General features: G+C 47.4%; 1 protein-coding gene across 2 annotated transcripts in view; it reads right to left on the minus strand.

Moving 5' to 3' along the window:
* Window positions 1-6820: 6820 nt before the first annotated feature.
* The window catches only part of LOC132395753 (cyclin-dependent kinase inhibitor 1-like), a 20735-nt gene continuing 5619 nt past the window's right edge, over window positions 6821-21936 (minus strand). For both annotated transcript variants that reach the window (XM_059972733.1, XM_059972734.1), the window contains exons 2-3: window positions 13648-14029; window positions 6821-10803 (exon numbers count right to left, since the gene is read on the minus strand). In XM_059972733.1, coding sequence (XP_059828716.1) covers window positions 10748-10803; window positions 13648-14029 — 438 coding nt within the window. In that variant the 3' untranslated portion in view covers window positions 6821-10747. The remainder of the gene's footprint in view (window positions 10804-13647; window positions 14030-21936) is intronic.

Raw genomic sequence — 21936 nt, forward strand, 5'->3', positions numbered from 1 at the left:
TCTCTAATCCAGGCAGCATTCTGGTAAATCTCCTCTGCACCCTCTCTAATCCAGGCAGCATTCTGGTAAATCTCCTCTGCACCCTCTCTATTCCAGTCAGCATCCTGGTAAATCTCCTCTGCACCCTCTCTAATCCAGGCAGCATCCTGGTAAATCTCCTCTGCACCCTCTCTAATCCAGGCAGCATCCTGGTAAATCTCCTCTGCACACTCTCCAAAGCTTCTGTCTCCTTCCTATCATGAGGGGGTCAGAACTGAACACAATACTCCAAGTGTGATCTGCAACATTACCTGATGGCTCTTAATTCAAAAGCCAAGTTGGCAGATTGTAGACAATAGACAATAGGTGCAGAAGTAGACCATTCGGCCCTTCGAGCCTGCACCGCCTTTCTGAGATCATGGCTGATCTTCTACTATCCATACCCGGTTCTTGCCTTGTCCCCATATCCGTTGATTCCCCTATCCATAAGATACCTATCTAGCTCCTTCTTGAAAGCATCCAGAGAATTGGCCTCCACTACCTTCCGAGGCCATGCATTCCAGACCCCCACAACCCTCTGGGAGAAGTAATTTTTCCTCAACTCTGTCCTAAATGACCTACCCCTTATTCTCAAACCATGCCCTCTGGTCCTGGACTCTCCCAGCATCTGGAACATATTTCCTGCCTCTATCTTGTCCAATCCCTTAATAATCTTATATGTTTCAATCAGATCCCCTCTCAATTCCAGTGTGTACAAGCCCAGTCTCTCTAACCTCTCTGCGTAAGACAGTCCAAGCATCCCAGGAATTAACCTCGTGAATCTACGGTGCACTTCCTCTACAGCCAGGATGTCCTACCTTAAACCTGGAGACCAAAACTGTACACAATACTCCAGGTGCGGTCTCACCAGAGCTCTGTACAAATGCAAGAGGATTTCCTTGCTCTTGTACTCAATTACCTTTGTAACAAAGGCCAACATTCCATTAGCCTTCTTCACTGCCTGCTGCACTTGCTCATTCACCTTCAGTGACTGATGAACAAGGACTCCTAGATCTCTTTGTATTTCTCCCTTACCTAACTCTACACCGCTGAGATAATAATCTGCCTTCCTGTTCTTACTCCCAAAGTGGATAACCTCACACTTATTCACATTAAATGTCATCTGCCAAGTATCTGCCCACTCACCCAGCCTATCCAAGTCACCCTGAATTCTCCTAACATCCTCATCACATGTCACGCTGCCACCCAGCTTAGTATCATCAACAAATTTGCTGATGTTATTCTCAATGCCTTCATCTAAATCATTGACATAAATTGTAAATAGCTGTGGTCCCAATACCGAGCCCTGTGACACCCCACTAGTCACCACCTGCCATTCCGAGAAACACCCATTCACCGTTACCCTTTGCTTTCTATCTGCCAACCAGTTTTCTATCCATCTCAATGTCTTCCCCCCGATGCTCTGAACTTTGATTTTACCCACCAATCTCCTATGTGGGACCTTATCAAATGCCTTCTGAAAATCGAGGTACACTACATCCACTGGATCTCCCCCGTCTAACTTCCTGGTTACATCCTCGAAAAACTCCAACAGATTAGTCAAGCATGATTTACCCTTGGTAAATCCATGCTGGCTCGACCCAATCCTATCACTGCTATGCCCACAAGAAAATGATATATCGTGATATATATGTCCTCTGATAATGAATCTACTTTAAACTTTTGAACTTCAATCTTACTCATGTACACTCCATGATACCATGATGTCCTTGGTGAAGATGCTGGGGGGTTTTGAGCTGTGCTTGGCCACACAGCCTGTGTGTGTAGAGAGAGCACAACAGGGGTTAAGCACACATCCCTGAGGTGTGACACACACAAAATGCCAGAGGACCTCAGCAGGTCGGGGAACATCTATGCCGGGGAATAAACAGTCAGCGTTTTGGGCCGGGAGTGCTGACGGAGGACATGAACAGAGCACAAGGCTATTCAGACCGCCAGTCGGCGAGAACACCACTTCAGACCCCTCCCTCCACCCCCTGCTCTTCCCCAGAGCTCTGCCAGTTTTCTTCCATCAGGATTGGTACAGGGCTTGCTCTCTGAATGGTATGAGTGAAGTTCAAGGTTATTGTCATTGACCTGTACACAGCTAAACGAAACAGCTTTCCTCTGAGGCCAAGGTGCAAATCACATTACGTACTCTCCATGTATGTTTGTGGCCTTCTGCTGCTGTAGCCCATCCACTTCAAGGTTCAAAGTGTTGTGCTTTCAGAGGTAATCTTCTGCACACCACTGGTTCCTGTTGAACCAGTCCAGCCATTCTCCTCTGACCTCTCTCATTAGCAAAACATTTTACACCTACAGAACTATTGCTCACAGGATGTCTTATCACACCACTCTCTGTAAACTCCAGAGACCGCTGTGTGTGAAAATCCCAGGAGATCAGCAGTTTCTGAGATACTCAAACCACCCCGTCTGGCACCAACAATCATTCCATGGTCGAAATCACTTAGACCATATTTCTTCCACATTCTGATGTTTGGTCTGAACAACAGCTGAACTTCCTGACTATGTCTGCATACTATTCTGCATTGAGTTGCCACCACATGATTGGCTGATTAGATATTTGCATTAACGAGCAGGTGTACAGGTGTACCTAATAAAGTGGCCACTGAGTGTATGTCACATGCAGCATGTAAAATAATGTTAACAGATGAAAGTATTTTGTAGATGATCAAGTTGACATAAAGTGCATATACAACATAGAGTTAAATAGACAACAGTATTATTGTTACTGGTGCTGTCCTAAATATTGTCTACTGGGCGGTATTGGGATGTTCAGAGGTCTCACAGCCTGAGGGAAGAAGCTGTTACCCAGCCTGACAGTCCTTGTTCTTCTTCTGCTCGATGGTAGGAGGTCAGAGTGATTTTGAGGCAGATGGGACGGGATGGCTCTTTGACAATGCTGAGGGCAGTGTCTCTGGTAAATGTCCCGTCCTGGATGGGGGTGAGGAAGGGAACCTGGCAGTTCTCTCAGTAGTCCTCACAATCAGCTGCAGGGTCCTGCAGTCAGATGCCTTACAGTCCCCGAACCAGCCAGTGGGTACAGCTGGTCAGGACACTCTCGACGTTGTTCTGAGGCCCTGCTCACTTTAACCGGCGCCGGCCCTTGTGAATCAATTCCTTCAGCAATGGCAATGGTTTAGAACCTGTGTGGACCATATGCCAGTCAGATTCTCACTGTGCCTTGATACATACAGTATGACCGTAATAAACCAGTCTACTGTTTACTCAAAATGAGGCCATCCGGCCCATTCTGTTTGTACTGGTTTCTCTCTGTCAACTTCCCTGGGTCTCTCAGAAATCCAAACACCTCTAAACTATCTTCTCACAGCCCCTCTCCCTACAAGAGAAAAGACCATAAGACATTATGGTCATGAAAGGGTTACCATATGAGGAACATCTGGCAGCTCTTGGGCTGTATTCCCTGGAGTTCAGGAGAATGAGGGGGGATCTCATAGAAACATTCTGAATATTAAAAGGCCTGAACAGATTAGATGTGGCAAAGTTTTTTCCCATGGTAGGGGATTGTAGGACAAGAGGGCATGACTTCAGGATTGAAGTTCGTCCTTTTAGAGCTGAGATGTGGAGAAATTACTTCAGTCAGGGGTGGAGTTTGTTGCCACAGGAGGCTGTGGAGGCCAAGTCATTGGGTGTACTTAAGGCAGAGATAGATAGGTTCTTGATTAGCCAGGGCATCAAAGGGTATGGAGTGAAGGCAGGGGAGTGGGGATAACTGGAAGAATTGGATCAGCCTAATTCTGCTCCTATGTCCATAAGATCATAAGATATAGGAGCAGACTCGATGGGCTGAATGGCCTACTGCTCCTATATCTTATGATCTTATGGACATAGGAGCAGAATTTGGGCACTCAACCCATTGAGTTTGCTCTGCTATTCCATCATGGCTGATTATCCCTCTCAACCCCATTTTCCTGTCTTCACCTCATAACCTTTGACACCCTTACTAATCAAGGAACTGTCAACCTCTACTTTAAATTCACCCAACCACATGGTGTCTAAGATCTTCTGCGGCAGAGTGTTTCACAGATTCACTAACCTCTGGCTAACCCCAGGACAGGCCATTTCTGGCTCAAGGTCTCCAGCGGACTCATGGGTTCACAGATATTGAGCCTTCAGTTTCCATGGCAGACTCACGGAGGTTGCTAAGTACAGGCCTCTGGCCTTCAGCTTCCATGGCAGACTCACGGAGGTTGCTAAGTACAGGCCTCTGGCCTTCAGCTTCCATGGCAGACTCACGGAGGTTGCTAAGTACAGGCCTCTGGCCTTCAGCTTCCATGGCAGACTCATGGAGGTTGCTAAGTACAGGCCTGTGGTCTCTGAGCCTTTATTTCTGGATTTCCGATCGACCTTCTGGGTTCGACCTTTGGTATCAACCCCAGGACTCACTGATGCTGACCAATCAGGACCCCAGATGAGAATTCAGACTGCAGGCCTCAAGCAACAGTCTCGCTATCCTTCTTACCTAGGAAGTCACCGGTCCTCGAGCTCCCTTTTCAGGTGGAACCCCAATCCCATGACCCACTAACCTGCGGTGGGGGAGGCACCAGCCTTCATCCTCGCTGGCCTGATATCTGACCACATACACATTGCTGGTCTTTGAACGCAGAGTGGAAGCAGAGACTCCAGCCTGTCCCCCACATCTCTGGCCCTAAATCCTAGCCTGCTCCTTAGCTCCCCTCCCTGTCTCCAACTTTTACTGGAGTACCATCAAGATTGTCCTGACCAGCTGCACCACTGTCTGGTCCAGGAATGACAAGGCATCTGACCGCAGGTCCCGACAAAGGACTAAGAGGCTAGCTGAGAGGATCAGGAGGCTCTCCCCTCCATCTATCCGAGATATTTATCAGGAGCGCTGCGTCAGTGATTCCTCTCATCCATCTGTTAGTGTCTTTGTACCCCATCCCCCGACATCAGGCGGGAGCTACCTTAGCATTAGGACAAGGACTGTCAGGATGGAGAACGGCTTCTTCCCCCAGGCCGTGAGACGACTGAACTCCCTCCCACCACCCAGGCCTCATCATGTAAGAAGCGCCATTAACGTCATACTGTTTACTTTTTAACTTGTGTCACAAATAGGCTAAATGTCGATCTTCTGGAGCATATGTTATCATTTGTTAGTTTACTTGTGGTAATATTACGTTGTATGTTGTGTGAGAGTTATATGTACGGTGCTGTGCACCTTGGTCCAGAGGACCCTTGTTTTGTTTGGCGGTAAACATGTGTGCAGTTAAATGGTCGAATAGCAATAAACTTGAACTTTAACTTTGACATGGAAACCATCCAAAATGATAAAAACCTTTCAAAAGAGGGCAGCTAAGTCCTCCTTTGTATTCTGGGGTTTAGAAGAGTAACAAAGGGGGCCTTACTTCAACGGACAAGACGTAATGTTTCTCAAGTGTTCCCAGGTTTCTACATGGGGGAGTGTTCCAACACGTTCCTGCTACTCTGGGTCTGCTGGGGAGGTTGAAGGCCCAGTGCCTGTGAATCTCCGTGACTCAGCAGGGGAAGTGGAAGGCCCAGTGCCCGTGAATCTCTGTGACTCATCTGGCGAAATGGAAGGCCCGATGTCTGTGAATCTCCGTGACTTGGCAGGGGAAGTGGAAGGCCCAATGCCTGTGAATCTCCGTGACTCGGCAGGGGAAATGGAAGGCCCAGTGCCCGTGAATCTCTGTGACTCACCTGGCGAAATGGAAGGCCTGATGTCTGTGAATCTCCGTGACTTGGCAGGGGAAGTGGAAGGCCCAGTGCCCGTGAATCTCTGTGACTCACCTGGCGAAATGGAAGGCCTGATGTCTGTGAATCTCCGTGACTTGGCAGGGGAAGTGGAAGGCCCAATGCCTGTGAATCTCTGTGACTCACCTGGCGAAATGGAAGGCCCGATGTCTGTGAATCTCCGTGACTTGGCAGGGGAAGTGGAAGGCCCAATGCCTGTGAATCTCCGTGACTCGGCAGGGGAAATGGAAGGCCCAGTGCCCGTGAATCTCTGTGACTCACCTGGCGAAATGGAAGGCCTGATGTCTGTGAATCTCCGTGACTTGGCAGGGGAAGTGGAAGGCCCAGTGCCCGTGAATCTCTGTGACTCACCTGGCGAAATGGAAGGCCTGATGTCTGTGAATCTCCGTGACTTGGCAGGGGAAGTGGAAGGCCCAATGCCTGTGAATCTCCGTGACTCGGCAGGGGAAATGGAAGGCCCAGTGCCCGTGAATCTCTGTGACTCACCTGGCGAAATGGAAGGCCTGATGTCTGTGAATCTCCGTGACTCGGCAGGGGAAGTGGAAGGCCCGATGTCTGTGAATCTCTGTGACTCATCTGGGGAAGTTGAAGACCAAATGCCTATGAATCTGAGTCTGCTGGAGGATGAAGGCCAAAGAAGACAGCCTGTCCTGGGGTTGGAGGACTATTTAGGTGTGTGTGCGGGTGGGAGAGAGGAACGGAGCTAGTTTAGCTGCCGTTTTTTTGCTGGTTGTGTCCTGTTTTGAGTGAATTGTGTTGTTCTGCAAAGCATTCTGGGCACGCTGTGGAGTGTGTGGTAGCACTTGCAAGGTGGCCCCACTGCTTCATTGGGTTGGCAACATAAATGAAGCATTTCACTGTTTGTGTCTGTGTCCAGTATGTGTGATGTCAGATTCTCATTCACAATCCTCTGGCAGCTATCAGATGTCCCTCCCTTCCCCCCCTCCACCACCCTGCCAGTTTCAGACCGTGGTTCAAGTCCAGACCTGCTGCCCAGGAATAAGGAACACACAGGACACAAAGAAACTCAAACCAAAGGTTGGTCCAACTTTAATAAAGATACATAGTGCAACACTTAGACTTTTCACAAAGTCGTAGCTTGAGAAAGGCCACCAATTCAATCCAAACTAATCCCATCTGTCAGCTCGTGGTCTGGAGTCACAGTGATTCAAGTGCTCGTCTAGAGATTCCCTAACGCACGCGAGAGCCTTTGCCTCCACTCGTCAACGGAGTCCAGCGTACGCACGCGAGAGCCTTTGCCTCCACTCGTCAACGGAGTCCAGCGTACGCACGCGAGAGCCTTTGCCTCCACTCGTCAACGGAGTCCAGCGTACGCACGTGAGCAGCAACCAACACCAACTCTTCAACCATACACCAAGGTGCTGAACTTCAAAGCAGCATCGCAATCAACCGTCAGAGAATTCAATTTTAATCAATGCAGGCTTTAAACCATTATAAATATATATACTCAGTGATCATTTCATTAGTTACTTCCTGTGCCTAATAGAGGGGCCACTGAGTGTACGTTCATGGTCTGTAGCTTCTGTAGCCCAGCCACTTCAAGGTTCAACATGTTGTGGGTTTGGAGACGCCCCTCTGCACACCACTGTTGTAATGTGTGGGCATGGGAGCTCCTGTCACCCTTCTGTCAGCTTGAACCAGTCTGGCCATTCTCCTCTGACCTCTCTCATTAACGAGGTGTTTTCACACACTAGATGTTTATTTTGGGTTTTTCATGCCATTCTCTGTAAACTCTAGAGATGGTTGTGCATGAAAATCCCAGGAGATCAGCAGTTTCTGAGATGCTCAAACCACCCCATCTGGCACCGACAATCATCCCACGGTCAAAGTCACTTAGATCACATTTCTTCCCCCGTTCTGATGTTTGGTCTGAACAACTGAACCTCCTGACCAGGTCTGCATGTGTTTCTGCAATGACTTTCTGCCACATGATTGGCTGATCAGATATTTGCATTAACAAGGCATACAGGTGTACCTAATAAAGTGGCCACAGAGTCGAAATTTCAAAGCAGCATCATTAATACCCAGAGAATTCAATTTTAAACTGTGCAAGTTTTAAACTATTTAAAATATTTATATATTTACCTAATAAATATGCTAAATCTGAAGATTATGGAATAAATATGAATAAAATGTTCTACTAAATTATGCCTGTAATAAAGAGCCTGGATTTCTAATCTTGACAGCAGCAACAATCACACTTCACACTCACTCTGACCACCTCGTCTCGTCCCTTCACACACAGAAACAAAGGCCGCCCAGCCCCTCAAGCTTATACTGCTATTCCCCGAGATCAAGGTTACCCACAGGACATAAAATCCTTTTCCCAACCTTGGTCTGATGAAACTTCTTATTCAAGATGAGCTTTATCTGAAACATGCGGTGAAATGCGTCATTTTGCGTCAAGGATCGAGGATAGTGCTGGGGGCAGCCATGCTTCTGGCTCCAACACCGCGTGCCCTCGCCTATACGACTGTAGAGTGTGGGAGGAAACTGGAGGCCCCAGAGGAACCCCACATGGTCACAGGGAAAACATACAAACTCCTTATAGGCAGCAACGGGAATCGAACCCCAATCAGTGATGGCTGACACTGTAGAGCGTAGTGCTAACTGCTACACTGCCTCTGCAAAGTTCTTTCCAAATTACCTCTTGAAACTAATTCTCTCCTAATTAAACCCCCAAGGACTGGATATCTTTCTGGAAACCTCATTTGCCCTTCCTCCAGATCCAAGATACTCTTCCAAGTCTGACTAAGCAGAACAACTCACAGTACCACAGAACAATCTAACCAGGGCTTTGTACAATTTCCACGTCTATTCCCCCCCATTTACCAAGGACATCTCTATCATCAGTTTCCCCACCTGCCCCAGACATTTGAAAAGATCTTCCAACTCGCTTTTTGCTCTCCTTCTCTCTAATTCTTTTTTCAATTTGGGAAGAACCAGTTTGGGTCTGAAGTCACAATCAATCTGCTGTGGTCAAACAGCATGTTTCAGGCTGAAGCGCTGCTTCAGGACTGAAAATGGCCTACGTTGATATGGGCAAGAGATTCTGCAGGTACACTCAGAAATAAACTCCATGGACATTTACCCCCACCAGCCACTTCTGCACCACCTCCTTCAGGAAGTGAAAGCAAATTCAAAGTTGCCTGAACCTCTGTTCTCATCGGTGAGTCTAGGGCCAGAGAGAACAGCCTCGGGGTCAAAGGATGTCCCTTTAGAACAGAGATAAGGAGACGTTTCTATAGCAAGAGGGTGGGAGTTTCAGTCCCCATGTCTGAGAAAGGATGTACTGGCACTGGAGAGGGTCGAGAGAAGGATTCTGGGAATTAAAGGATTAACTTATGATGAGAGTTTGATACCCCTCTGGGCCTGTACTTGCTGGTATTTCAAAGAATGAGGGGATCCCATTGAAACCTATCAAATACTGAAAGGCCTAGATTGAGTGGGCGTGGAGAGGATGATTCCAATAGTGAGAAATTCTAGCACCAGAGCGCAATGCCTCAGAATAGAGGGACGTCCGTTTAGAACGATGAGGGGGAATTTCTTCAGCCAGAAGGGTGGTATCTGTGGAACTCATCGCCACAGACAGCTGTGGAGGCCAAATCATTGGGTATATTTGAAGCAAAGGTTTTTGATTAATCAGGGAGTCAAAGGTTATGGGAAGAAAGCAGAAACATAGAAACATAGAAAATAGGTGCAGGAGGAGGCCATTCGGCCCTTCAAGCCTGCACCGCCATTCAGTATGTTCATGGCTGATATATCCAACTCAGAACCCTGTACCTGCTTTCTCTCCATACCCCCGATCCCTTTAGCCACAAGGGTCATATCTAACTCCCTCTTAAATATAGCCAATGAACTGGCCTCAACTGTTTCCTGTGGCAGAGAATTCCACAGATTCACCACTCTCTGTGTGAAGAAGTTTTTCCTCATCTCAGTCCTAAAAGGCTTCCCCTTTATCCTTAAATTGTGACCCCCTCGTTCTGGACTTCCCCAACATCGGAAACAATCTTCCTGCATCTAGCCTGTCCAATCCCTTTAGAATTTTATACTTTTATAATTTTATGATTTTATTAATTTTATAATTTTAGAAGAATAGGGTTGAGACGGATAATAAATTAGCAATGAGGGAATGGCAGAACAGAATTGATGGGCTGAATGGCCTCATTCTGCTCCTTTGTCATGGTCATTCAAGAATCGGATCCTGAATTATAGACGTTACTCAATTGTTACTCTACACACACAAAACACTGGAGGAACTCAGCAGGTCAGGCAGCACCAATGAAGGTGAAACAAGAGTCATTGTTTCTGGTCGAGACAGTTCATTACGATATCCAGTTGCCTATGGGAAGACCATTTTGTTCCTGTTTGTTGTGTAGTTCTTCAGATCAAGGGATGAAGCTCTGCCGAGACCCTTCCCTTCCCCATGATTTATGTCCTGATCTACACTTCCACCTCAGCATTCACACGTCTCCCACATCCACTCCTGGTGTGTCCCCCCACCCCCCCACACACACACACACTTCACCATCGCGCGGTGCACTGTTCATTCACAGAGCATGAAAGAGCAGCCTGTTTGTTCCCTGCGCTCTCGGGGACAGTCAAGCCGAGAGGGAGGGGGTTGAGGGTGCAGTGGCAGCTCCCTGAATCAAACAGGGTGACCCCAGGCCATCTGGCAATGGTTCACCTCCCCCATTAATCCACTACCCTTAATCAGACCCCCTCTCACAGAGGGTCAGTCCCTGCTCTCACAGAGGGTGCCGGGGTGGTATGACAGGGGTCTTTAGTTCAGGAGTCAGCTACATGATTACAAACTGGGTAAAAAAAGCAAAGTATTGTCATCTTGGAGAACAGCCATCTTGTTGCAAAGTCCAGGCAGCTGACCGGCAACGCGTAGTCCACTGTCCACTCTTTGCCCAACTTCCTGCCCGCCTTAAGGCTTAGCCTCAGCATCCAGTGGCACGAATCTTCTCTTCATAACGTAGAAATCTGCAGACAGAAGCAGAGCGAGAGTCATCGGCTGGATGCTACAGTGCTATTTCGAAGCGGGAGGGAGAGGGGGAGAAAAGAAGAGGAGGGGAGAGTGGGGGAGCAAGGGAGAAGGAGAAGAGAGGGGGAGAGAGAGGAAGAGAGTAAGAGGGGGCAAGAGAGAGATGGAGGGGAGAGTCAGGGAGAGAGGGAAGGAGAGGGAAGGGTAGTGGAGAGGGGAGAGGGGAAAGTGGAAGAGAGGGAAAGAGGGAGTGAGGGTTGGAAGAGGGAGAGGGGCAAAGAGAGGGGGACGAGGGAGGGAGGGAGGGGATGGGAGGATCAAAGGGAGAGGGGGAAGGGGAGATTTGGAGTGAAGGGGAGGAAGAGGGAGAAGGGGAGGGTCAGAGAGAGAGGAGAGAGGGAGAGCGAGGGAGGAGGAGTGAGAGAGAGGGAGGCGAGAGAGGGAGAGAGGGAGAGTGAAGTTTCTCGCCATAGGGACAAGCACACAAACGCTTGGGTGTAATGAGGAACTTACAGCATCAGGTAAGCAATGTACACAAGAGAGACAACCATTAATCATACACAATTTTTACAAGAAAACACAACTAGAACAGAAAGCTCCACTGGAGTGCAGAGCGGTTGTAGAGTTGCTGTGCTGAGGTAGTGACTCTTGTTCGTTCAAGAACCGGACAGTTGAAGGAACCCATGATGTGGGACTTGTGGCTTCTGTACCTCCTGCCCGATGGGAGCTGTGAGGAGGTGTTATGTTCCGGACGGTGGGGATTCTGCAGGTACTGAAAAGCTTGAGCAGCTGGAAGAACTCAGAGGGTCAGACAGCATCAATGGAGAGGAATAAAAGTGGACATTTCGGGCTGAGACTGTCTGCAGGGCTAGCTTCTTCCCTTCCTTTCCAGTCCCAAAAGTTCCGCCTTGCGCCATTGACCTGCACCCACCCTACAGTCCATTCCCTCTCCAATACTGGCACATCCTTTCTTAGATACGGGCCCCAGACTGCTCAGCGGTTCCACTTTGAAGAGCAGTGCACAGGTGTGGCTGGGGTGGTTAAAATCCTGTTGCTGAGTTCCTTTAAACTCCCGGAAGGCGACTTGGGATGGGCACATTCAGCCAGCAACGGGAAAGGAAACAGAAAGTGGTGAATGCAGCCCTCCCCACCACTGGGCACATCTACAAGGATCGCTGCCCCAAGAAAGCAGCATCTATCATCAAGGACCCCATCATCTAGGTCATGCTCCCTTCTCACTGCTGCCATCGAGCAGGGGGTACAGGAGCCATAAATCCCACATCACCAGGTTCAAGAACAGTTATTACCCCTCAGCCATCAGCCTCAGTGTGGATATCTTCACTCATCTCAACACTGAACTGATTCCACAACCTATAGACTCACTTTCAAGGACTCTATAACAGGAAGGGCTCAATAACTCTACTGGGTATTTTTTATAGACCACCCAATGGTTACAGGAACATCGAGGAGCAGAGGAAACAGATTCTGGAAAGGTGTAATAATAATAGGGTTGCTGTGGTGGGAGATTTTAATTTCCCAAATATTGATCGGCATCTCCCTAGAGCAAGGGGTTTAGATGGGGTGGTTTGTTACGTGTGTTCAGGAAGGTTTCTTGACACAATAGTGGTTGTAAGTGGGCCATATTCTGCATGGAGGTTGGTGACCAGTGGTGTGCCTCAGGGATCTGTTCTGGGACCCCCATTCTTAGTGATTTTTATAAATGTCCTGGATGAGGAATTGGAGGGATGGGATAGTAAATTTTCTGATGACACGAAGATTGGAGGTGTTGTGGTTTGTGTGGAGGGCTGTCAGAGGTTACAGCTGGACATCAATAGAATGCAAATCTGGGCTGAGAAGTGGCAGATGGATTTCAACCCAGGTAAGTGTGAAGTGGTTCATTTTGGTAGGTCGAATATGATGGCAGAATATAAGAATGGTAAGAATGGCAGAATGGTAAGACTCTTGGCAGTTTGGAGGATCAGAGGGGTCTTGGGGTCCAAGTCCATAGGACACTTAAAGTTCCTGCGTAGGTTTGACTCTGTTGTTAAGAAGGCATACGGTGCATTGGCCTTCATCAACCATAGGATTGAGTTTAGGAGCCAAGAGGTAATGTTGCAGCAATATAGGACCCTGGTCAGACCCCACTTGAAGTACTGTGCTCAATTCCAGTCACCTCACTACAGGAAGGATGTGGAAGCCATAGAAAGGGTGCAGAGGAGATTTACAAGGATGTTGCCTGGATTGGGGAGCATGCCTTATGAGAATAGGTTGAGTGAACTCAGCCTTTTCTCCTTGGAGCAACGGAGGATGAGAGGTGACTTGATGGAGGTGTATAAGATGATGTGTGATGCATTGATCATGTGGATAGTCAGAGGCTTTTTCCCAGGGCTGAAATGGCTAACATGAGATGGGACAGTTTTAAGGTGCTTGGTTCATAGGAAATGTCAGGGGTAAGTTTTTTACACAGTGAATGGTGAGTGTGTGGAATGGGCTGCCAGCGACAGTGGTGGAGGTGGTCTTTTAAGAAATTCCTGGATAGCTGCATGGAGCTTAGAAAATAGAAAGCTATGGGAATCCTAGGTAATTTCTGAGGTAAGGACATGTTTGGCACAGCTGTGTGAGCCGAGGGGCCTGTATTGTGTTGTCGGTTTTCGATGTGTCTCTGTTTCATGTTCTCAGTATTATATTTGTATTTGCACAGTTTGTCTTCTTTAGTACATTGGTTGTTTGTCCGTTTGTATATTATTTTTCTTTGTCTATTTATTTATATATATCCTTTTACCTGTAAGTGCAAGAAAAAGAATCTCTATGTAATCTGACAATAAATTTACTTTGAACTTTACCCGTGATGAGAGCCTGTCTCCTCTTGCGTCCATGGGGCAGAATTGGCTTCTTCTCGGCTGAGGGGGTGCCCATCTCAACTCCCTCCCTCGGCCCGAGTGGGTTCAGGAGCCTCCCCTGTGAGGTGACATGTACCGTTCGGTAAAAGGACGGGACATCCTGGTTCGGGACGGCCTCCCACTGCAGGTCGCCTGGCAGCGGGCGCTCCGCCTCGAAGTCGAAGGCCCACCTCTTGGCCGCCGCATCCAGGCCTCTCCACAACTCGGCTCCCAGCTCCAGCCGCAGCTGCCGCCTGTCCACCGGCCCGAAAAGGCTCCGGCATACCGGCCTGTTCCTGAAGGCCTGGGCCCGCCACTGTTCACAGGGAGATGGCATCAACTTTACCTGTAAATGGTAAGGCCACACTTTCACACGTGACTCTATAAGACCAGAAGGCTTAGGAGCAGAATTAGGCTATTAGGTCCATTGAGTATGCTCTGCCATTCAATCATGGCTGATCCTTTTTTACCCCTCCTCAGCCCCACTCCCCGGCCTTCTCCCCGTAACCCTTGCTGCTGTGTCCAATCAAGAACTTTTCAAACTCTGCCTTAAGTACTCCTAATGACCTGGCCTCCACAGATGCCTGTGGTAATAAATTCCACAAATTCACCACCCTCTGGCTAAAGAAATTTCTCCGCAATTCTGTTTTAAATGGACACCCCTCTATCCTGAGGCTGTACCCTCTTGTCCTAGATTCCCCCACCATGGGAAACACCCTTTCCATATCTATGTCTAGGCCTTTCAATGTTCGAAAGGTTTCAATGAGATTCCCCCCTCATCCTTCTAAATTCCAGCAAGTACAGACCCAGAGCTGTCAAACGCTCCTCGTATGATAACCCGTTCATTCCTGGAATCATCCCTGTGAACCTCCTCCGAACCCTCTCCAATGCCAGCACATCTTTTCTTAAATGATGCACCCAAAACTGTTCACAATACCCAAGGTGATGCCTCACCAATGCCTTATAAAGCCTCCTATCACAACCCTGCTCTTGTATTCCAGACCTCTTGAAATGAAAGCTAACATTGCATTGCCTTCCTCACCATCGGCTCTACCTGCAAGTTAACCTTCAGGGTGTTCTGCACAAGGACTCCCAAGTCCCTCTGCATCTCAGATATTTGGATTTCCTCCCGATTTAGAAAATAGTCCGCACATTTATTTCTTCTACCAAAGTGCACGGCCATGCATTTTCCAACATGGTATTTCATTTGCCACTTTGTCACTGAATCCACACACACACTTCCAGGGCATGGCTGCTGGTCTCTGCTGTGAGTGGCCAGGTTGGAGATGCTATTCTGCTGGTCATTTCTGGGAGCAGTCAGGATCCAAGCTGATGGTTTCTGTTGGGAATGGCCAGGATCAGATATGTTAATCTGCTTGGAGCAGCCAAGGCCTACACTGCTGGACTGTGTTGGGAATGGCCAGGGACCAGGCTGCTGGGAACAGCTAGGGTCCAGGTTGCTAGTCTCTGCTGAAAATGGACAAGGTCAGACCGGCCAGTCTGCTGGGAGAAGCCAGAGTCCAGGCTGCTGGTTTGTAGCTGCATTCTAGCTGCTGGTCTCTGCTGGGAATAGCCAGGGTCCAGACTGCTGGTTTCTGCTGGGGATGGCCAAGGTCCAGGCTGCTGGACTCTGTAGAAAGTAACTAGGGTCCAGAACCCTGCCTCAGCTAGTCCATCAGACCCCAGGTCCCTGTAGGGTTAGTCCTGCTGGTGTGTATTACAGGGAAATTTGTGAAGTGTTCCATATCTTAAGGGGGTCATGGTAATATAGTAGTTAATGTAATGCCATTATGATCCCAGCAACCCGGTTTCAATTCCTGCTGCTACCTGTAAGGAATTTCTATGCTCTCCCTATGACCAGGTGGGTTTCCTCCTACATTTCAAAGGCGTACCAGTTAGGATGAGACAGTCAAGGGCATGCAATGCTGGCGCTGGATGAGTGGTGACACTTGCAGGCTGCCCCTGGCATGAAGAGTCACAGAGTATTAGAAAACTACAGCACAGAAGTAGGCCCTTTGGCCCATCTAGTCTGTGCTGAACCATTCAGCTACCTAATCCCATCAACCTGCACCCAAACCACATAGCCCTCCATACCCCTCCCATTCATGATCCACTTCTCTTAAATATTGAAATTCAAGCTCCCATCTACCATTTGCACTGCGAGCTCATTCCACACTCACCACCCTCTGAGAGAAGATGTGCCCCCTCAACATTTCAACTTTCACCCTTAACCCATGACCTCTAGTTGTAGTCTCACTTAATCTCAGTGGAAAAAGCCAGCCTACATTTACCCTACCTATGCCCCTCATAATTTTGTATGCCTCTGTCAAATCTGCCCTCATTTCTCTACGCTCCAGGGAATAAAATCCTAACCTATTCAACCATTCCCTATAACTCAGGTCCTCAAATCATGAAAGCATTTTTGACATTTTCTCTGCAACATTTTCTCTGCACTCTTTCAATCTTATTGACATCTTTCCTGTAGGTAGGTGACCAAAACTGCACACAATACTCCAAATTAGGCCTCACCAGCATCGTACACAACTTCAACATAACATCCCAATTCCTGTATTCAGTACCTCGATTTATGAAGACCAATGTGCCAAAAGCTTTCTTTATGACCCTATCTACCTGTAACACCACTTTTAATGAATTATGGACCTGTATTCCCAGATCCCTCCATTCTAATACACTCCTCAGTGACCTACCATTCACTGAAGATCTAACCTGGTTGGTTCTACCAAAGTGCAACACTTAGCACTTGTCTGCAATAAATTCCATCTGCCATTTTTCCAGCCATTTCAGATCCTGCAGCAAGCATTGATATTCTTCCTCGCCGTCCATTACACCCCCAATCTTGGTGTCATCCACAAATTTGCTGATTTAGCTAGTCACATGATCATCCAGATCATTGATTCAGATGGTGAACATGAATGGACCCAGCACTGATCCCTGAAGCACATTGCTAGTCACAGGTCTCCAGTCAGAGACAAGTGTCTACTACCACCCTGTGAAGCCATAAGATCATAAGACATAGGAGCAGATTAGGCCATTCTGCCCATCGAGTCTTCTCTGCCATTTCATTATGGCTGATCCATTTCCCTCTCAAACCCATTCCCTTGCTTTCTCACCATAACCGCCCCTGCCCTGGTTAATCAAGAAACTATCAATAGATACACAATGTCAGAGAAGAGTATACAATATACATCCTGAAATTATCAACCTCTTCTTTAAATGCACCCAGTGACTTGGTCTCCACAATCACCTGTGGCAAAGAATTCCACAGATTGACCGTCCTCTGGATAAAGAGATTCTTCTTTACTGCTGTTCTAAATGGATGTCCCTCTATTTTGAGGCTGTGTCCTCTAGTCCTGGACTCTCCCACTGTAGGAAACATCCTCTCCACATCCACTCTACTTAAGCCTTTCAACATTCAATAGGTTTCAATGACATCCCCCCAATCTTCTAAATTCCAGCCAGTACTGACCAAAGCCTTCAATCGCTGCTCATATGACAACCTTTTCATTCTCATGAACCTTCTCTGAAACTTCTCCAATGTCAGCACATTCCTTTTTAAAATGAGGGCCCTAAACTGCTCACAATACTCCAAGTGAGGCCTCACCAGTGCTTATAGAGCTTCATCCTTGCTCTTACATTCTAGTCCTCTTGAAATAAATGCCAACTTTGTATGTGCCTTCCTCACCATCAATTCAACATGCAGATTAACCTTTATGGATTTTTGAATTTTCTCTCTGTTTAGAAAATAGTCTACACTTTTATTCGTTCTACCAAAGTGCACGACCATACACGTCCTGACACTGCATTCCATCTGCCACCTCTTTGCGTATTCTTCTAATCTATGCAAGTCCTTCTGCAGCCCCTCTGCTTCTTCAACCCTACCTTACCCTACACCTATATTCATATCGTTCAGCAAACTTGGCCACAGAGTCATCAATTTCTTCATCCAAGTCATTGATATATAATGTAAAAGAAGCAGCCCCAACACAAACTCCTGGGGGTCTAGTCACTAGCAGCCAAGCCAATGTTTAATTTAATTTACTACCTCATCTTGAATGTCAAGTGACTGAACCTTCTTGACCAACCTCCCATGTAGGACCTTGCCAAATGCCTTGCTAAAGTCCATGTAGACAACATCCACTGCCTTGTCTTCATCAACTTTCCTGTTAACTTCCTTAAAAAACTCTGAGTCTGGTTAGACAAGACTTACCATGCGTAAAGCCACATTGACCATCCTTAATCTGTCCCCACCTTCCAAATACTTGTATATCAAATCTATTAGAAAATCTTCTAATAACTTTCACACTACTGATATCAGGCTCACTGGCCTATAATTTCCTGACTTATTTTTAGAGCCTTTCTTAAAACAACGGAACAACATTAACCATCCTCAAATCCTCCAAATTTTTACCCATGGCTAAGGATGTTTTATATTTCACTGTTAGGGGCCCTGCAGTCTCTGCACTAGCTTCCTACAGGGTCTGAGGGAACCCCTTCTCAGGTCAAGGAGAATTATCTACCATAATTTGCCTCAAAATAGCAAACACCTCCTTGTCCATAATCTGTATAGAGTCAGTAACACCAAAGAACTGATTGTGGACTTCAGAAAGGGCGAGATGAGGGAACACACACCAGTCCTCATGGAGGAATCAGAAGCGGAAAGTTCAAGTTCTTGGGTGCCAATATGTCTGAGGACCTATCCTGGACCCAACATATCGATGCAGCTACAGACAGTGGCTATGTTCCATTAGGAGTTTAAAGAAATTGGTCTGTCACCAAAGACACTCGCAAATTTCTATACCGTGAAATACCGTGGAGAGCATTCTAACTGGCTACATCATCTTCTGGTGTGTGAGGGCTACTGCACAGGGTCAAAATAACCTACATGGAGTTGTAAGCTTAGTCAGCCCCAACAGGGGTACTAGCCTTCATTGCATCCAGGACATCTTCAAGGAGCAATGCCTCAGAAAGGCAGCATCCATTGTTAAGGACCTCCGACATCCAGGGCATGCCCTCTTCTCTTTACAGGAAGGAGGAGGTACAGAAGCCTGAAGGCACACACTCAACAATTCAGGAGCAGCTTCTTCCCCTCTGCCCCTGAACACCGCCTCACTGCTTTTTTATTTCTATTTTTGCACTACTCACTTATCTATTTAATATAATTACTTCCTCTAATTCACTGTTTTTTTCTATCATTATGTACTGCTGCTCAAAATACAGCAAGTTCCACGTCAGATGCACTTGATCTGCCATCTCTTTGGGCTCCATGCATAGATTAGTATTCTGACCTTCCAGAGAACCAATTCTGTCCTTTGCTGTCCTCAGACTGTGGTTGGTCATTAATGAAAATGGCACACCTCATTGTACGTATCGATGTACTGTGCATGTAACAAATGAAGCTGATCTTGGTATGAGCAGATGCTGGGGGCCAGTCAGCTGGTGTGCACAGGGTCAGGGGTCAGTCTGCTGGAATGTACAGGGTCAGAGGTCAGACTGCAGGCATGTACAGGGTCAGGGGTCAGTCTGCTGGTGTGTACAAGGTCAGGGCCATTCTGCTGGAGTGTACAGGGTCAGGGTCAGTCTGCTGGAGTGTACAGGGTCAGGGGTCAGACTGCAGGAGTGTACAAGGTCAGTGTCATTCTGCTGGTGTGCACAGGGTCAGGGTCATTCTGCTGGAGTGTACAGGGTCAGAGGTCAGTCTGCTGGAGTGTACAGGGTCAGGGGTCAGTCTGCTGGTGTGTACTGGACGGAAGCGAGCCGCAGGGCAGACAATGTGGAGAACAAGCCTTTGGTAATGGGCTCAGGTCAGAATGGGCACAGAGAAGAAACAGACTGTATAAGCTGTTGCATTTTTTTAAAACTGATCGGGGAAAAGAGGCTAGACTGTGCAGGCGCGTGACGTAGCGCACCAAAGGTTTAAAAAGAAAGACTGCCATATACAGCGGCCATCGTCGGAGTGGACTGAGGCAGAGTCGGTCGGCTTTGGCTCAACAGACCGGCGAAAACAGGCAGAGGCGAAGTTTGAACAGCGCACGACTGCGCAAGCGCGTGAAAGTCGGCCCATGAGGCGGCGGGAGAATTTAAATAGCGAGCAGAGGCTGAGTACAAGCTTCACTCCAGGTGAGGTAAGGCCGGGTAAGCTTTAATTAATCTAATTAGCTTAGGAGTAGGTAATGGAGGCAGCAGTTAAGGTAATTGAGTGCTCCGTTTGCAGTATGTGGGAAGTCAGGGCGAGCACTGTTGTCCCTGATGACTACACCTGCAAAAGGTGCATCCAACTGCAGCTCCTGACAAACCGAGTTAGGGAATTGGAACTGGAGCTGGATGAACTTTGGATTATTCGGGAGGCAGAGGCAGAAATAGACAGGAGTCACAGGGAGATAGTCACCCTTAGGAGTCAGGAGACAGGTAGTTGGGTGACTGTCAGGAAAGTGAAGGGGAATAGACAGGAAGAGCAGAGCACCCCTGTGGCCGTTCCCATCTACAATAAGTATACCATTTTGGATACTGTTGGTGGGGATGACCTACCAGGGACAAGTTGCAGTGGTGGCGTCTCTGGCACCGAGACTGGGCCCTCAGCTCAGAAGGGAAGGAAGGAAAAGAGGAGAGCATTAGTGATAGGGGATTCGATAGTTAGGGGGACCGATAGGAGGCTCTGTGGAAGAGATCGAGAATCCTGGATGGTCTGTTGCCTCCCTGGTGCCAGGGTCCACGAAATCTCGAATCAAGTTCTCAGTGTTCTCAAGAGGGAGGGTGAGCAGCCAGATGTCATGATCCATGTAGGGACCAATGACGTGGGTAGGAAGAGTGAGGAGGTCCTGAAAGGTGAGTTTAGGGAGCTAGGTACCAAGTTAAAGGACAGGACCTCCAGGATAGCAATCACAGGATTGCTACCAGTGCCACGTGCAGGTGGGTTTAGAAATAGTAAGATAGTGCAGATCAACACGTGGCTGAAGACATGGTGCAGGAGGGAGGGCTTCAGATTTATAGATAATTGGGCAGTTTTCCAGGGAAGGTGGGACCTGTTCCGGTGGGATGGTTTACAGCTGAACAGGAGTGGGACAAGTATTCTTGCAGATAGGTTTGCTAGAGAGGTTCCAGTGGATTTAAACTAGATACAAGGGGGGAGGGGAACCAGAGTGTAGGAACAGATGTTATGGGAGAAGGAAGAAAAAGAAGACAGAAAAGTTGTTGCACCGTTAGAGATAAACAGAGAAGAAGAGATGGAGAATCTCTTAATTGCATTTATTTTAATGCTAGGAGCATTGTAAGAAAGGTGGATGAGCATAGAGCATGGATTGCTACCAGGAAATATGACGTTGTAGCTATTAGTGAAACATGGTTGCAGGAGGGGTGTGATTGGCAACTAAATATTCCTGGATTTCGTTGCTTCAGGTGTGATAGAATCAGAGGGACAAGAGGAGGAGGTGTTGCATTGCTTGTCAGAGAAAATATTACAGCGATGCTCTGGCAGGATAGATTAGAGGGCTCATCTAGGGAGACTATATGGGTGAAATTGAGGAATTGAAAAGGTGTAGTAACACTTTTAGGGGTGTATTATAGACCACCTAATGGGGAGCAAGAATTGGAGGAGCAAATTTGCAAGGAGATAGCAGATATTTGGAGTAAGCACAGGGTTGTGATTGTGGGAGATTTTAATTTTCCATACATAGACTGGGAAGCCCATTCTGTAAAAGGGATGGATGGTTTGGAGTTTGTAAAATATGTGCAGGATAGTTTTATGCAGCAATACATAGAGCAACCAACTAGAGAAGGGGATCTCTTTGTTAGGGAATGAGATAGGTCAGGTGATGGAGGTATGTATTAGGGAGCACTTTGGGTCCAGTGATCACAATGCCATTAGTTTCAATATAATTATGGAGAAGGATAGGACTGGACCCAGGGTTGAGATTTTTGATTGGAGAAAGGCTAACTTTGAGGAGATGCAAAAAGATTTAGAAGGAGTGGATAGGGACAATTTGTTTTATGAGAAGGATGTAATAGAGAAATGGAGGTCATTTAAAGGTGAAATTTTGAGGGTACAGGATCTTTATGTTCCTGTTAGGTTGAAAGGAAAGGTTAAAAGTTTGAGAGAGCCATGGTTTTCAAGGGATATCGGAAACTTGGTTTGGAAAAAGAGAGAGATCTACAATAAATATAGGCAGCATGGAGTAAATGAGGTGCTCGAGGAATATAAAGAATGTAACAAGAATCTTAAGAAAGAAATTAGAAAAG

Source organism: Hypanus sabinus, chromosome 6 (genome assembly GCF_030144855.1).
Source record: "Hypanus sabinus isolate sHypSab1 chromosome 6, sHypSab1.hap1, whole genome shotgun sequence".
NCBI classification, from domain to species: Eukaryota; Metazoa; Chordata; class Chondrichthyes; order Myliobatiformes; family Dasyatidae; genus Hypanus; species Hypanus sabinus.